Here is an 18180-nt window from a genome sequence, read left to right on the forward strand (position 1 = left end):
TTACCGATAAGTGCTGGGTTTTTTTATTTGTTTATTTATTTAAAAAGATTTTATTTATTTATTTGTTTGTCAGAGAGAGAGGGAGAGAGAGCACAAGCAGGGTGAGTGGCAGGCAGAAGGAGAAGCAGGCTCCCCACTGAGCAAGGTGCCCGATGCAGGGCTCGATCACAGGACCCTGGGATCATGACCTGAACTGAAGGCAGCCGCTTAACCGACTGAGCCACCCAGGGGCCCTGGGGTTATTTCTTATGACAAATGATGGATTCTCAAATGCTTGAGAGTAGCTTTTTCTTTGTTTCAAGCAGAATAATTCAGTCACACCTACGTGACAATGGTAACACCCACCCAGAGCACAGCTACTAATTCTAGGCCCAAGGTTGGGGAGAGGTCTGGACTTGGATGAGACGGCATTTCTGAGCTCAAGGGCTTTCCCATCCAGAGGGAAAGAAGGACATTTTATGTGATCTAACGGGGAAGGGCAACCATTCTGACAGATACAGGATACCACGGGAGAATGGGGGGCGCTGTCAGGGGGGATTATTGGGAAAGAAGAACCTGGACAAGATGAGAGCCCTGAATGGAGACTGGGAGGAGAAGAAGCGTTTACCCTGATGAGCTGGAGGGAACGAGCATTCCCACGCACATGGACCAGCACATGCAAGAACAGGGTCTGAAAGCCTGTTTTCAGACCCTGTTTATGTCGTGGGGCCAAAGACCCAGGTTCTGGGTGGAGTGATGCTGGGTCTGCAGGGCTAGGTGATGAAAGCCACTGAAAGGGTCGGGGTGTGGTATGTTCTGCAGTTAGGACAGTCATCTAGCATCATTCTTGTAGTTCAGTGTCTGCCCCCAGTGCAGATGCCAGCGCTCTCCGAGACCAGGGTTTCAGGAGAGCCATGTGCATGGAGGACTGGGAGAGTTCAGCCCAGAACTGTTGCCTTGAGGAGCCCATGAAACATTCAAAACCAGATATTTAGGGGTGCCTGGGTGGCCTCCTTGTTTCACCTTGGGGAACTTGAAAATTTCTTGGATGATGGGTTGCCTTTCAGCAGCAGGGAAATGGAGACTTAGAAAGTAACTTTCCCAGGATCCCTTAGCTGGTGTGTGGTGGGGCTGGGGTTTGAACTCACATCAACAGAATGGATTTGACTTCTTATTAGTGCCTGACTCATAAAACCAAACTTAATGTCTTAATATAATATACAAAATTAATAATACCTATTACCTTAATCATGGTCATATACTGACAAAAATTATTACCCAAGTCAACTTTTCTAAAAAATCGTTTTTTTTTGTTGCATCAAGAGAAGCTATTTGTAGAAAAGGTGAAAAAAAATGTGGTAGACATTCAGTCTTTTCCCCTCCCTCCCAAATACACACACACAATCTTTATTATATCACTTCTGAATTATGATTTTAATTTAATATACATAAGAAAACCTTGCAAATATAAGCAGGCTCAAAAGACTAGTCACAAGTAATTCAAACACATTAGCTCAAAAGACACCAAATTATTTATGATCCATCAGTCATTCTGTTTTTCTCATAAATCTTGAAACAGAAGTTGGTCCTAGTTTCTCATTTTTAATGTGCTTTCCTCCATTGAATTATGTAAACATTCCAAAGATATAAACATCTCTATATACAAAGAAGCAATGTGGAAGTATGTGTGACCTTACACATTTTTCCCTCAAAACAAATTATGATAAAGTTGCTTTGAACCTGCTCTTCAATTCTAGAAGGAAGCGAATCTGAAAGATACAGAAACCTAACTTAAGTGACCAATCTATTTTTTATTTGAAAATAGCATAAACATCTGAATTGAACTAAGCTGCTTGGAAAAGTGGAAGGAGTAACTCTGTTGTCCCTAAGCTTTGTCAGTTATGATGCAGACAGGAATTGCCAGCCCCGGGGAAAAGAATAAGTCTAATGTAATGTCCCACATGCCATCAAGTTAGAGCAGCTCATCAAGGAGATTTAAACTGGTCCGTCTCCCTAGAAGATACAAAGGTTAATTTAATTATGACAACATTTTTTTTTTTTTGCTTTCTTCTCTCCTCCCTCTCCCCTTCCCCATCACCCCTCTTCTTCCTGATTACTCCTGCCCCGTATTGTTACCTATTGAATATTTTCAACACTTTTCTGATTGCTTCAGAGCTTTCATCTGTCACTTATCTGTGCTTAGGTTACAGGAGTTGAGGCTTCATTTGATTTTGCATCATTTATTATTATTATTAAGATTTTTATTTATTCATCTGAGAGAGAGTGAGAGAGCGCATGAGCAGTGGGTAGGGGCAGAGGGAGAAGGAGAAGCAGGTTCCCCACTGAGCAGGGAGCCAGAGGCGGGACTCAATCTCAGGACCCTGAGGATCATGACCTGAGCCGAAGGCAGATGCTTAACCAACTGAGCCACCAAGGTAACCTTGCCTCATTTATTAAAACCTTTTTTGATAAGGGGCACAGAGAACTCAAGTGATGTATACAAAGTATACATCTAATAAGATGTATACAACTAGTAAGTAGAGGAGTGAGGATTCGAAACCAGGGAGGTGAAGCTCAGAGACCGTGCTCCTTTCCTTGAAGCTGCGCCAACTCCCCAGTTTTTGTATCTGAGTAAATAACAATCAGTACAACGTGCTGAGCCTTCTAACTGTTGATGTGCATACATATTTATCACCCCATGTTCAACACGCAGCAACCTTGGGAAGTAGGTTTAAGCACCACGTTTTGCAGACAAAGAAACATTGCGTGCAACGGACTCTGCCAAGACTGCACAAGCTGGCACCCAACCCAGGTCTCATAGTTTCTATTTCAGGCATGTTTCCATCTATTACCTCATGGAACGCCCGTGCCAGGCTCAGGAATCTCTCTCAATAAATACTTTCTGCTTGAACGCGATGGGTCTGCACACTCTCTGTAAACGGTCTGCAAGAGCCTGTTGGGGTAACTAAGACTCGGGGAGCGAGGAAGCTTGCTGGGGTCACTCAGCGAGGAGGCTTCGGAACTAGGCTGCGAGCCCATGTCCCCCCACAGCATCCCACGGGGTCGGGAGGTGGGGGTGCTGACCAGCTGGATGAGAGGCAAGCCGCCAACAAGAAAGGAATCCTCAGCAGACCAATTGCTAAAAAATGCAGCTCTCGTGCACTCTGAAATATCTGGTAGTGAAGTTTCATGACTGTCTGCACGTTACTTCCCGATGGTTCAGGGAGAGAGTGAGCAGATGTGAACAGTTTGTGCTTCCAGGTGAAAAAATATAGGTGGTCATCCTACTGTTCCTTTACATTGTATGCAGATTTGAAGTTTTTGAAATAAAAACTTGGTGAAGAAGGAAGGGAGGAGAGGAGAGGAGGATGGGAGGGGAGGGGAAGAAGGGAGGGAGGACGGAGAATTCAGGCGGTGTGCATTCATCCTCAGATTCTACGGTTACCAGGCACGGACAACTGTGGATCCTTCTACTGTCTTCTGACTATCAAGTGATTTATTCATTAAAATTGTTAAACTACAGAGGCATCTGGGTGGCTCAGTCGGTTAAGCAACTGCCTTCAGCTCAGGTCATGGTCTCAGGGTTCTGGGATCGAGTCCTCGCTTTGGGCTCCCTGCTCAGCAGACCGTCTTCTCTCTCTCCCCCTGCTGCTCCCCCTCCCTCTGCTGGTCCCCCTGCTTGTGCTCTCTCTCTCTCTCTCTCTCTAATACATAAATAAAATCTTAAAAAAATAAATAAAATTGCTAAACTACAGTATCTGTATAGATGACCCTCACTGAAAAGAGTCAGTGTACTGGTACCTATGGGGATGTTTTAAAATTTATAGATAATCCTCAAAATGCATAAACTACTATCTTCTATTTAAAGGGCAGCTGTATTTGTCATAAATCTGGCAATGAAAATTTACTTCCTAATTAAATATATGATTCTTTTCTGTGCAGGCAGAAAAAGAAATAATGAAAGTGTTTGAAATGAGCTGATTTAGCAAGCATGAAATCATTTTGGATGAATTACAAGATTTAGATGCTCAATATTCTTTTTTTAAAAAATATTTTATTTATTTATTTGAGAGAGAGAGAGAGAGACAGTGAGAGAGAGCATGAGCAAGGAAAAGGTCAGAGGGAGAAGCAGACTCCCCGTGGAGCTGGGAGCCCGATGCGGAACTCGATCCCGGGACTCTAGGATCATGACCTGAGCTGAAGGCAGTCGCTTAACCAACTGAGCCACCCAGGCGCCCCAAGATGCTCAATATTCTTAATTGCTCTCATGAAAATAATTTTGATGGATTACTAACTGGTAGTTTTCTTTTCTTCCCATGTGCATTTAAAGACCAAAACATTTAAATACAACACAATAGAATTGAAAATTTATAGCCCAGGGTTGCCTGAATGGTGCTTTCTGGTTAAATGTCCTACTCTTGATTTTAGCTCAGGTCGTGATCTCAGGGTCGTGAGATGAAGCCCTGTGTCAGGCCCCTGTGCTCAGCATGGAGTCTGCTTGAGATTCTCTCTCCCTCTGCCCTTCCCCCAACAGTCTCTCTAAAATAAACAAATAAGACTTTGGAAGGAAAAAAAAATTTATAGAACAAAAATCTCAATAGTCAGTGAAATTTATATGTAAATTATATAACATTTTAATTTATATTTTGTGTATTTTAAAATTTATGATTGTTAAACTTTTTTTGAATAACATAAGCTAGAAGGAAGGAAAAAAGTCAAAGTCTTCTTACTGATCATTTACCATTTGAGTTGAATTTCCTTTAGGTCTTTTTAAAATCCATACTGTTTGTTTTTTCTTATGTACATAGTTGTTTATTCTCTATACTTTTCTTTGTATCTTGCTCTTTTTATTTTTATTTTTGTCTTTTTAAAAAGATTTTATTTTTAAGTAATCTCTGTACCCAATGTGGGGCTTGAACCCACAACCCAAAGATAAAGAGTCACATACTCTTCCAACTGAGCCAGCCAGGTGCCCTTATACCTTGCTCTTTAAAATAACACTAAGTTGGGGCACATGTGGGTCAGTGGGTTAAGCCTCTGCCTTCAGCTAGGGTCATGGTCTCGGGGTCCTGGGATCGAGCCCCACATCTGGCTCTCCGTTTGGCGGGGAGCCTGTTTCCCTCTCTCTCTCTCTGCCTGCCTCTCTGCCTGCTTGTGATCTCTGTCAAGTAAATAAATGCAATCTTTAAAAAAAATAAAATAACACTAAGTCATAAGCATTTTCAGTATTATTGTAGTTTTAAAAATATTTTTAAGGTAGGGGAAAATGATAACAAAATAACTCCAGAGGATATAGAAGAAATCAGGTGGAGAGCAGGGGAACTGGGTGAATAGAAGACAGGGTAGGATACAAGCTTTCCAAGTGAATACCAATATACCAGTGTATATTTCTGAGACACAGAGTTTTTGACCTATATGTGTAACAATGGTTGTTAGAAATTTAAAGAAAATGATTTGGATCATTTAAAATGGGGGCATAATATTATCTTAAGTAGATGGACCACAATTCATATTTATTTACATAGTTCTTCCTTATGGAACTTTTGAGTTCCGTATAATTTTTTCCTCCTACACCAATTTGTGTTTTGAAATATTTCCATGTGTGTTTGAACAATTCTCTGGTCTGGCTTGGTCATGAGTTGAAATAATCACACTTTCTTACTGTCCACAAGTTTATTTTTGTTTTTTATATCGTTAATAATTTACAATCATATCTGGAGACTAAGTCCTCAGTGATTTCCTTTTATCCCCCCACTTGAGAACCCTCTCTCTCTTCTAGATCAGAAATCTCATCAAAATATAGGTTTTGCATTGGTATGTCCTATTCTTTTCCAGGGAAAATACAATGCCTGACATGTGTTCCACATATTTCTTGGCAACTTTATTTATTTAAGATTTTATTTATTTGAGAGAGAGAGAGAGAGAGAACGCACTTGAGCTGGGGGAAGGGAGAATCAGACTCCCCACCAAGCACAGAGCCCACCTTCACTCGGAGCTCGATCCCAGGACCCTGGGATCATGACCTGAGCCAGAGTCGGATGCTTAACTTACTGAGCCACCCAGGCGCCCAATTCTCGGCAACTTTAACCTGCTGTCTAGATCTATTTAGGGAGTAGTGAGAACATTCTAGGCTGGACCATGACGTGTTATTGTTGTCAATATGTGTGAACGACAAATGCCCCGTCCCTGGGGATCTTCATATAAATAATAGCAAATGTTATTGTAAACTTCTACATGTATTCAGAGTCCTTTTCCTCCAGGACTGTGGTCAGCGGGGTGTGAGACTGAAAAGTTTGGTCCCCTTCAGCCTGTGTATAGTAACACATGCAGAGAGCTGAACCGAGTTCTCGGCCACACAATGTCTCCATTCCCCTGAGCCGACAGAGAAGGCTGCCTGGACTTTCCAGCCTGGGTTTCGGCAGCTGCCACCCTCTGCACCCTCCCTCCATCGGCCCAGGTGGCCTGCCCTGGTCTCCTGTATGCTGAGAAGAAAGTGCCAGGACCTCAACTTACCCCACAGCAGCCGCAGCACTGACAGTCCCCACACAGGGTCCCCAGGAGGCCGTTGACGATCTGGATGACACAGAGAAGCATCTGGATCCCTCCTATGACCAGCAGGATGGAGAAGAGGGTCAGATTCCAGGGCACCACATTGACAGGTTCTAGGCAGTGCCTGTACAAGCTCTCATCCTTGAGGTAATCCCTGTTGGGGACATGGAGTTGAGAAAGGAGTTGTTTGTAAAATGTATGCAGTACCTGGGCCAGAAAGACACCACCATGATTTTCCTTTTGTAATACTTTCTATCCCAAGCACAAGGTCCCTAAGAAAAAATGTCCCATAATAGGCACCTGGGTGGCTCAGTCGGTTGAGTGACTGCCTTTGGCTCAGGTCATGATCCTGGAGTCCTGGGATCAAGTCCTGCATAGGGCTCCCTGCCCAGTGGGGAGTTTGCTTTTCCCTCTGAGCCTCCCCTCTCTCATGCTCTGTCTCTATTCTCTCTCTCTCAAATAAATAAAATCTTTTTTTAAAAAAAGAAAAATATCCCATAATAACAATTTTAAAAACAACACCTAACATATACTATGTGCCAGCCAGACCCTGTTTTAAACATTATACACATATCCACTCACTTTTTAGTTTTTAAAGGCCTAATTCTAGCCAAATTGTGAATTTGATTCAACAGCATTTTTGTTAACATGCGAAGATTTAGTTACTTCTTTAAAATTCCTTAATTCCTTCCTTAAAAAAAGGAAGAAATCATCTGCTGCTTTAATACATAGTTTATGAAACTTTGAAATAGGAGAAACTGCAATATCTTTATAAAACATATATATTAGGAGTTCAATGCAATATAAAGGGCATTGTGTCTTGAAGGAGAAATACGAAGTATATTATCTTTAAGACACAAAGAAGAGTAAAGTAGGTAAATGTGGATTATTATAATTTCTTCTCATATTCTTAGGGCTACAAATTGGTCTCTCCTTCTTCCTTTATGTATCCTCTATCCTTTCAAGGGCTCAGTGGGAAACTCCATCTGGCTACTAAATTAACATCTACCATATTGTTTCCAGATCTTTTTGACGACTCCTGTTCCTGACAAATTTAAAATTCTCATTTTTTTTTTTATAAATCTTTTGCCTTTTTTTTTTAAAGATTTTATTTATTTATTTGACAGACAGAGATCACAAGTAGACAGAGAGGCAGGCAGAGAGAGAGAGGGAAGCAGGCTGCCTGCTGAGCATAGAGCCTGATGCGGGACTCGATCCCAGGACCCTGAGATCATGACCTGAGCCGAAGGCAGCGGCTTAACCCACTGAGCCACCCAGGCGCCCTAAAATTCTCATTTTAAATCCACTCTGTATTAAGATCTTCAAAAATCTTTGGAGTGAAGGAAGATACCCTGGAGTTTAATAGAGCAGAAGGGATAAAGGCAAGATGGGGCATTTTGCTCTTGATTTCAAAATAAAACATCGTTTGTAGCATTGATTCACCTTTCCATAATTGCACAGTTCCTAGCTGCTCATTAGCCATGGGACTTGCGTCCTTATTATAAAGTGGGAATAACATCAAGTCGTAGGGCTGCTGTGACAATGACATGAATCAATACCAGCGAAGTGCTTAGAACAGCACCTAGCATGTAGCAAGTGCTCAATAAAGCACTAGTACTGTTACTATTTTACTTAATCTGAGCAGTGTGGTCTAAAGGAAAGAGCCTGGTATTTTGGATTCAGTTGGGCCTGGGTTTGAACGAGAGCATTCTTCTCACTAGCTGTGTATTCTTCATACGAGTCTTACCCCCACCCTTAGCATCAGTTCTTCATTTATAAAATGTGCTGAGAACAACCTCACCATTGTGAAGACTCATGAAGATAAGGTACCTTATGTATTGTACAAAACTTCCTTTTTTAATAACTTATTTTTTAAAACTCTTCTTTCTGTTCTGCATTTTTCTATGCAGTCCTCTCTGTCTTTACAATTTTCAAACTTGATTATAGAAAGTCATAAAGACATGGACCAGGCGCATTCTAGAAAGCAAAGATTCTAGGAAGTAGTTGGCAATCCCCAGTTCTTTCCCTAGGCAAGAGTCTGTGCAGAGATGGGACGACAGCGCCTCCTGGCGGTGATATTGGTAAAATGCTCATGGGGGCTCTTGAAAACAAGGGGTTGAGTTTGGATACCTGGAGGATTCTTCTCAGCCCCATCTCTGCTGCTGCCTCCCCGCTCACAAACCACCACGAATATCCATTCTAGACCCTTCTTCTCTCCTCCCAGATTCTCAGGCTCAGAGTCTCTGAGATTCTGGCCATGACTACTCTGTGCAACTCTCCAACCCCAGGAGAGAGGTGGCCCTAATTCTTCATGGCCCCAGGAGCTAATCATGTTTCCACATTCTGTGAAGCAAGGAGAGCTGAGTCAGTTTAAAGCCCCTTAACTGGAGTTTTCAAGCATCTCATTATTGTGAAGGCTATTTCCACCTGAGCGGCAGCAATCCCATCCACATCCAGATAGAAAGCCATGAGTTTCCTGAAATTCACTTCTTGCAAGCAACAAAGGCAGCAGATGGAAGGAACGGGGAAGCCCAAATGCATTGCCCAGGGTGCTCTGCCTGGCTTATTCAAGGGGCTACATCTTCCAGAACAGACTCCCTGATGTTTCTCCTGCCCTCGGCTGGCTTTGGTAGTCCTCCTGTGCTTCTCGGCACTCTGTGTCCCTCCGGAACAGAGCCCCCAGGACCATGTGCTGCCATTGTCTGTCCATGCGCCTGTCTTCTTTCTAGGACCGTACACCTACAGGGGCAGAGACCACTTTTCCTATGTCTGTCCCCAGTTCTAGCACAGGGAGTGGTCAGTCACTAACAGCAGCTGTCATGTCCTGGTCCTGCCCGTGCAGGGCTCTGGCCTAGCGGGTTCACACCATCCTTCCCAATTCTGCAAGGAGAGGCTATTTTACTGCAACAGCGCCACGCATAAAGTAGCCTCCACGACATATTCACTGAACGAACAAACATACGCAGATTAAGAACTTGAGTCCAGTAAGCGGCAGGACCTGGATTCGATCTTGGGTCTATCAGACTCCACAGCCGATGTTCTTCATCATTACACAACCCCCCCCACTGCTTGAGTAATTATATCCCTTTGGTATATTTACAATATAATGTAATTGTGAAATTTGATTTATACAATATATTTATCATAGCATGTCATTTAAGATTTACCTATCCCATGGTAGAGAGAATATTCTCTTTGGACCTTCATGTGGGTGGTTAGAAATTAAAGCACAAAATCATTATGAAAGCATAACATTTCAGAAAGTTCTAATGCATAAAAATGAATTCTGTTCACAGTCATGAGTTCTGTTCATGACGATGAATAGTAAGGCGGAATGTTCAGCTCACAGCCCATGGCAGTAATGGTGCCAAGAGCTTTCTGGACATCAGGTTATTTCCTTCTTGCCTGAACCTGTGAAGCAGAGCTTGCTGTCATCCTTCCTTGACCGAAGATCACACCACCGGCAGGTGGCAGGGGTGGGTCTGGTCCCCAAGTCCAGTCAGGCCAAGAGCAAAGCTGTTTCACATCCCTGAGTGTTGCCTGCTCCATGAAACACCCCATCTCTCTCGGTCAGTGTGGCTTTTGGCTCTAGGGAATGTGTTCAAGAGCAGCTCAGGGAGTTCCATGCTGATGAGGAATCTTTGAAGTACAAATGCAGATGGTCTCAACTAAAAGTCCAGGTAGAACCTGTATTGTGCTCTCTTCCATGTTTTTGGTGTGAGGAAGCTCACCTTACCGCACCTTCCCCGGGGAGCATTGCAGCCCAACTGGGCTGGTCGAGTACTGTGCTTGGCCATTTCCCTTATCCCTCCCCCACTGCTAACCGTCCTTGGCAGTTCCTCTGGCTCTCCCTCCTTGTAGCTGCCCCCATGCCCGATGCAAGGTGCTTCCCGTTCAGCAGCTCAGGGTCAAGGTGGATGTAGCCAATTGTCTCAGAAAGGAAGACCTTGGATGGGAGGAAGTCCTACTTCAAAGCAAGCCAAGAGGGTGTATCTCAAAATGTCCTAGGTTTCTTTTTCCTTCTAGAATGCTTCTTTAGTATGGTTCTTGTGACAGAAAAAGTTGAGTCTTTGCTCTTTTAATATGATCGCCAACAAAGTTTTCTGAGGAAAACAACAAAACAGGCTATGTTCTATGGCATTGAAGAGTCCCGAATTTTGTGCCGCAAGTTGGAAATCTCAGAGTCCACCTTAATAACTTCTGCCCTGTCTCCTCATACTTCATCCTGATGATTTCATCTCAGACGGTCTCTGAAATCTGTGTCCTTCTTTTGAACCCCAATTCCACTGCCTTGCAGGTGTCCATGATCTTATCTGGATTACTACTCCAGCCTCCTACTTTTCTCTCTTTGTTACTGAGCCCTTGTTCTTTCTCCATATCACTGCCATCACGATCATCCTAGAAATCCACAAGTGGCGGTGGCATGTCCTGCTTGAAGTCCTCTGCTGGTCCCCAAGGTCCCAAAGGTCTGGCCTGCCTGTCTATTGCACCCCCATGTGGTGTCCCCTTCTGTTCCTCTCTGCCACATTCAGCCTGAACTTCAGGCTCACAGTGATGGGACATTCTCTGAGCATGTTGCTCCTTCCCCTGGTTGTCCCTGCTCTTTTCCCTGCCCGAAATGTGCTTCTCCTCCCTCTTTGGAAGACACATTTTTGTTCTTCTCTCCAAACCAGCTCTCGTCACCTCCTCAGGGAAATTTCCCTCGCACTCCTCCATTTCATTCTTTTCTGCACCCTGAGGGTCTGGCAGGTACGGGCACCCTGACTAGCCCCCTGCTCACTGGGGCAGGAGTCACATGTCTCTCCTACCCTGCTCCACGTCTGTGACAGGCTTCAGCATAAAGTAGCGTGCCGACCAAGTGTTCGTTTGCTTTTTAAAGTTCTCCTTCTACTCATGACTAGCTATGGAGCCCTGGGAAGATTAACCTTTTGGAATTACATTTTTCTATCTAAGGATAAGAATTCTCCTCAGATTTATTAGGAAGATTAAGTGAGATAATGCATGCAAAACCACTTTGCCCCTTAACGTTAAGGAGAAGGAGGAAGGGGGAAGAGGAGGAGGAGGAGAGAGAAAAGGAAGAAAGAAAGAGAGGAAGGAAGAAAGGAAGGAAGGGAGGGAGGAAGAAAAGAAGGAGTGGCAGTGGCTGCCACTGCCCTTCGGTGATAAGGAAAGAGTGACAACTGTCCCGAATCCTTTTGCGGGAGCTCACGCATGCAAGTGATTCCTCTGTTCTCCTCACTGGTAACTGTGCATGTGTGTTAGGTCTGTAGCTACAACAGCTGCTGCCATGCCCACGCGCTGGAACCCCCTGGATAAGAAGTATCCACTGAGGCAGAGGTCCCTGAGCTACACTAGATGGAATCTATAATTTGCAAATCACTATCAGTCGTGTTCTAGAGAAGACACTGTAACTTGGGCTCAGAAAGATTGAATCTGAGCTTCAGTCACTAAGAAACAGCATAGCTCGGGGCAAGCTGCATGTCCTCTCTGTGCTCAGCTTTCCTCCCTCTGAGGGAGAGTTAATCCCACAGGCTTTTTGTAAGCATCAAATGAAACACGTGGGCAAGAGCACTTTGTCCACCAGAAAACACCCAGTGACAGAGGTTCAGTTATTACTGAAAGAAAATCAGGATGAGCCCCGGCAGTCGGAAGGAAGGTTTAGAGCTGGCATGGGAGATCAGGTGGTAAAGGGCTGTGAGTTCTTGCCTCAGAAGACAGGACACAGGATGTAGGAGACAATGGAATGCTGAGGAAAACCTGACAGGTCGCAAAGAGGTGACACGCTTCACCTAGAGCCCCCCACCCCCACCCCGAAAGCCCTTCCTGTGCCTATTGTGGCCTATTTGAGGCCTTGTACAGAGAGAGAGGACTTGTACCTTCTGTGGGATTAAATGCCAAAGTCAGGGCATGAGGGAAAAAAAAAAAACAAAAAACAACCATGGGTAGTCAAATGACTTTTAAATATTCTACAAATCACCTGGAAAGTGTAGTATCCACGGCTTTGTAATAAGCCCCTACCGAGCCGTATTTACTCACAGTGTAGTTTGAAGTCTCTGCGTAGACCTCATGGGAGGCAAACCTCTTTCCTCTCACGTAGAATTATCAAAGCCCAGCCATGCACAGAGGAGGGTGCAGAATTCTGAAATGCTCCTGCTTGCCCACAACATCAACTCTACCCTGTTTTCATTATTATTATTATTATTATTATTATTAATTAATTTATTTATTTTAGATTTTACCTATTTATTTGACAGACAGAGACCACAAGTAGGCAGAGAGGCAGTCAGAGAGAGGAGGAAGCAAGCTCCCCGCTGAGCAGAGAGCCCAACGCGGGGCTCGATCCCAGGACCCCGGGATCATGACCCGAGTCGAAGGCAGAGGCTTTAACCCACTGAGCCACCCAGGTGCCCCCCTGTTTTCATTATTAAACCTCGGTGATCTGATACCAGTTCATGAGCGGGTCAGTTGTGAGGAGAAGGCATGATGACATATAGGAAACCGGCCATTACCGGGTAACTGGGAGGTAGATGGCGGTGATGTGCGTGGAAACTTGCTTCACCAGAAGGACAGAATAGTTTGAAAGGTACTTTCCTGTCCTTCCCCCACACTGGCATTTCCTGTATCGGCCCACAGACCAGCTGTCACTCTCCTGACCTTGGGCATCCATCCCATTCCCTCCCAAGCAGGGAGTGGCTGTGCCCGCAGAGGGTGTGAGGGCCTAAGGCCATCATGTTGCCTTACGGGGGTGGGACCATGGGGCCCCAGGTTGTAGGGTTGTATTTCCTTTCTTCCTCCTTTGTTTGGGACCGAGACTTATCCTAATTGACTTTAAGTTCCGGCGTTTATGTAACAATAAATAGAAAAGTGCTTCCTACCGCACTGAGGCTGTGGGTAGAGATAATAGTAGGAGCGGCCTTGAGAGGAGACAACCTGGAGTTTCAGAAACACACCGCCAGGAAGGAGAGAGCAAGCTACCCGGTGAAGAACCTCAGGAAATGGATCCGGTGTCCAATTTCTGTGCTCATGCAGGCCAATCCCAAGGCAGCTGGACATTTCCAACAGTCCTCTGCCAGAAAAGGGGGCAGTCCACAATATAATCAATGCCTTTGGGAATCTCTGTCTCTGATGAGGATACTAGAGGCCTGGACCCCTGTGTAACGGCAGGGATGCTCTCTTACCGGAAGCCCTTGTGGCCCGTATCACCACCGAACCAGTGCTCTCTGTCTCCCCATTGAAAGTCTGATCTTGTGGGACTTTACACTCTCATGGAAATTAATACATAGAGTGTTCAGATTTCTTTAGGCACGGACCCATCCTCCCCATGGAGGAGGACCCCACAACCATGTTTCCTGACCACCTCGGTGTGCATCAGTCAGTGTGGTAGGCAGTGAAGAACAAAGCTGAAATGGTTCCAGCCCTCCGGGAGGTCAGAGGCTGGTGCAGTGCTGCCTTGTAGACCATCGGTGATGATGGAAATGCCCTGTATCTGTGAATGCCGATGCAGTTGCTACGAGACACATAAAGCTTGCTGGTCCTCGAAATATGGCTAGTTGATTGAGAAATTTGTAACTTTATTTCATGTAAATGAATTAAAGTTTGAACAGGTACATATGGCTACTGGCTACTGCACTAGACTGTGCAGTCTGTGGACAGAAGGGTGAGTAATACAGAAAGACTAGAACTCAAAGTCAAGACACGAGTTGGAGCTGCCTTCTGCCTTCAACCACCCGTGTAAGTTTGAGCAAGCCAAATTTAGTACGCCTGCCTTGGCTTACTAAACCTTACTAAACTTACAACCTCTTAAGGTTGCTGAGGGGAGTAAATTATAAATTGGTGAGCAAAGAAGTTCTTTATCAACTACAAAGTTCCATGAAAATATGAAGCGGTATTTTAATGCGTTCTGTTGATATGAATTCTCCTGAAGAATCTGCAGTATCTTCAATGTCATTTTCCATAAACTCGCACCTTAAAAAGTTGTTTGGTCAGAGAGTTTTTGGGGTGTTAGTGAAAGCCTTTGCGCCCTGTTACTGGGTAGTCATTATTGTTTTCTGTTATAAGATTTTCAGTGGATGCCACCATGTTCTGTTTACTAATATTACGAGCTGCCTCGTGTTGCTGCTTGTAAATGTCTGAGTGTTGGTCATGGCACTGCAGACCTCCTTCTCTCAGGCCAGCTGAAGCACCCTCTCTTGTTATGTCTCCTGGCGTCTGATGTCGAAAGCTCAATTAGAAGTGAGATCTTGGGCAACTTCACTCCTGCCACACTCCAGCTCTGCCTCAGAGGAGTAAGGTGCCCAAGACTCGTTAGATGAAGGGGACGGGACCTGTGCAGGGCTACCCTTGGGCCATTTACCTGCCCATGCCCCTTGTGGAGACACAGGGCATTGCAGGATGTACCTTACCCTTCGTGGAAGGGGTAGCCCCACGTGTTGTTGCCCATGAGACACTTAGGACCCTTGTTGATTGAGATGGCCGAGATGACAAATGAATATCCAGCACCCAAGAATCCAATCACAGCAAATATTGTGGAGGTGAACATCTGAAAGAGAAGGAGAGAGACAGGCAGGTTCTTAAGTGTTCCCGAGGTTACCCCCAGCACACCTGATTGTTGTTGAACATGGGGACTCCAGGGAAGTTAGGGGTAAGAGCCAGTCTTCATAGTAGGTAGGGCCAGTGGGGTATCCCAAAAGGAATTTTGGTATCTTGTGTCCCCTTCTCTCCCCCATCCCCATATCTTTTCTCGCTCATGGATGGCTGACATGCTAGTTCTGGTTGATCCCTTGGAACCATGGTTTTTAACTTTATTAAGAAAAGACTCTCCTCCTAATCTCCCTCCTTCTCAGGGCTAATATGAAAGGCCAGCCTATTTAGACAGATTTTTTTTTAAATACATTTTAATGCTGTGATTTTCTTTTTTTCTTTATAATTTTTTATAAACATATAATGTATTATTAGCCCCAGGGGTACAGGTCTGTGAATCGCTAGGTTTACACACTTCACAGCACTCACCATAGCACATACCCTCCCCAACGTCCATAACCCCACCACCCTCTCCCTACCCACTCCCTCCGGCAACCCTCAGTTTGTTTTGTGACATTAAGGTTCTCTTATGGTTTGTCTCCCTCCCGATCCCATCTTGTTTCATTTATTCTTTTCCTACCCCCAAACCCCCCATGTTGCATCTCCACTTCCTCATATCAGGGAGATCATATGAGAGTTGTCTTTCTCTGATTGACTTATTTCGCTAAGCATAATACCCTCTAGTTCCATCCACGTCATCGCAAATGGCAAGATTTCATTTCTTTTGATGGCTGCATAGTATTCCATTGTATATATATACCACCTCTTCTTTATCCATTCATCTGTTGATGGACATCTAGGTTCTTTCCATAGTTTGGCTATTGTGGACATTGCTGCTATAAACATTCGGGTGCACGTGCCCCTTCGGATCACTGCATTTGTATCTTTAGGGTAAATACCCAGTAGAGCAATTGCTGGGTCATAGGGTACCTCTATTTTCAACTTTTTGAGGGGTAGACAGATTTTTTTTTAAAGATTTTATTTATTTATTCGACAGAGAGAGAAGAGTGCACAAGCAGGAGGAGCAGCAGACGGAGAGAGAGAGAGGGAGAATCAAGCTCCTAGCTGAGCAGGGAGCCCAATGCGGGACTTGAACCCAGGGCCCCAGGATCATGACCAGAGCCAAAGGTAGATGCTTAACTGACTGAGCCACCCAGGTGCCCTAAAAGGCCAGTCTCTTATGGCACCAAAGAATTTTAGAATTAGAAATGACCTTAAAATTTTTTGGTCTAGTCATCTCACTTAAGCTAAGCCACAGCAGGGTCCTATGTCGTTGGTAGGCTCTGCTCAGGAGGAAGAGCAGAGGTCCCGGAATTCTCCTCCTGGTCCCAGTTCCATTTCTCAAGGTCAAAGAATTTAAGCACTTCTCTTCCATGTGGTAGCAGCCTTTAAAAAGCTGAAGATATTTTATATTTCATATAAACATATTTCATATGTTACATCTCTCCACTCTTTCTACCCTCCAAAAGTTTTCTCTTTTTTGGGCTAACAAGCCCCCAAACTGAAGTTCTTTTAAATATCTTTATATGACAGGGATTAATTAGTAAGACATAGATGACACTAGTATCTTTCTTTTTGTAATTATGAAAGCAAAATAGAATTATAGAATATGAAAGGCAGGAAAAATCCTAAAGCCCATCCGGGCTAACTCCCTCCTACAGGCAAAAACAATCAGGCTCAGAAAGGCAATGTCCATCCTGAATAATCATTAGAGGGTAGCATGGAAACATCCGTAATTTTGGAAATGGAGGTGGAAAATGATCACCTCTCTCACGTTGGTCCCATGAAGGTGTGGCACAAAGCACAAGAGTTTAGAAGTCGGCAGGCTCAGGCTCTGGTCACAGCTTTGCAGCTTTTTTCTGTGCGGTGACTGCATTAGGGATGCGTCCCCAGGATCCTAGTCTTCCTATTTATAAATGGGCATGATAAAGCCTGACCATAGGTCTGTTGAAAATTAGATGTGATAACCTAAGCTAAATGGCAGGTACTTCCGCTCCCCTACTTCTGTGTATTACTAACAATCTTATCACAGAATATATTTGGGCAGGAGGGTGGGGCAGGGATGGGTTTGGGGGTGGAGAGAAAGCGACAGTGCCTGCCAGTTGGAATCTGTGTAATAATGGAGTTGCGCTTCATTTGTATTTGTTTTCATATCCTATATTAATGTATTTTTGGTGCAACTTTCCAAGACTGAGCTCTTGCCCCAGGTACCTCATGTAGCCTTGTCTGACTTCTTATGTCAAATTGACTGTCCCCTCCTTCATCTCTTACCCCCAGTACTCTGGACTATATAAACTTCTACCACAGCACAACTCCCACAACGCATTCCTATATACCGTTTTATGTCTGTCTTCCCCTGAACCACAGCATAAGCTCCTTGCACTCATGGACAAGTTATCTGAAGATAGGACATTGCTTTATCCTTACCACCATCTATATGGTTTTTCTCCTTCCTACCTTTTCAAAGGCACTGGGTAACTACTTGTTGGATGTTTTCAAAGACCATGGTTTCATGTTACTCATTATTTAAATTTTTCCCCTTAATTTTTGTGTCTAGTCCATTCTCACCATTAGGAACATTTGTGAATATAATCTATGTCAGAAGCAAATGAAAAGGTTGGCCAGTTTATCATGTTAGAACAGGCAATATCTTCTCCAAAGGATGTCTAGTTGAATGATTTTGAAAATTGCTGGGTCTATCAAGCTAAATGGGTTTCACTCCTGTTTTACTCCTAAACATCTTTGTGACATGCTCAAGTCTATGAGCCTCCAAGAATAGGATACACTATGTATTCTGGAATATACACAAACTTATTAGCTCTCAGAGCACCCCTAAAAAGTGAGGGAATTGCCTTAGAGCTGAGTCCATATTTTATCTACCAGGCAAGAGGGCACTTCCCCCAACACTTTATTTGGAACAACTGAGTACTGCAGGAGGAAGGCATTAGTCAGGAACAACCCAGCTAACGTTAGCTGACAGAATGGTTTAAAGAAAGCTTTCTGGGGGCGCCTGGGTGGCTCAGTGGGTTAAGCCTCTGTCTTTGGCTCAGGTAATTGTCCCAGGGTCCTGGG

General features: G+C 44.3%; 1 protein-coding gene across 1 annotated transcript in view; it reads right to left on the minus strand.

Annotated features, from left to right (window-relative positions):
• Window positions 1-1508: 1508 nt before the first annotated feature.
• Window positions 1509-18180, minus strand: part of LOC111150548 (transmembrane 4 L six family member 4) — a 28020-nt gene continuing 11348 nt past the window's right edge. Inside the window, exons 3-5 of the mRNA XM_022508041.1 lie at window positions 14931-15067; window positions 6493-6682; window positions 1509-1992 (exon numbers count right to left, since the gene is read on the minus strand). Coding sequence (XP_022363749.1) covers window positions 1975-1992; window positions 6493-6682; window positions 14931-15067 — 345 coding nt within the window. The 3' untranslated portion in view covers window positions 1509-1974. The remainder of the gene's footprint in view (window positions 1993-6492; window positions 6683-14930; window positions 15068-18180) is intronic.

Source organism: Enhydra lutris, unplaced genomic scaffold (assembly GCF_002288905.1).
Source record: "Enhydra lutris kenyoni isolate GAN:26980312 unplaced genomic scaffold, ASM228890v2 scaffoldscaffold2, whole genome shotgun sequence".
Classification (NCBI taxonomy): Eukaryota; Metazoa; Chordata; class Mammalia; order Carnivora; family Mustelidae; genus Enhydra; species Enhydra lutris.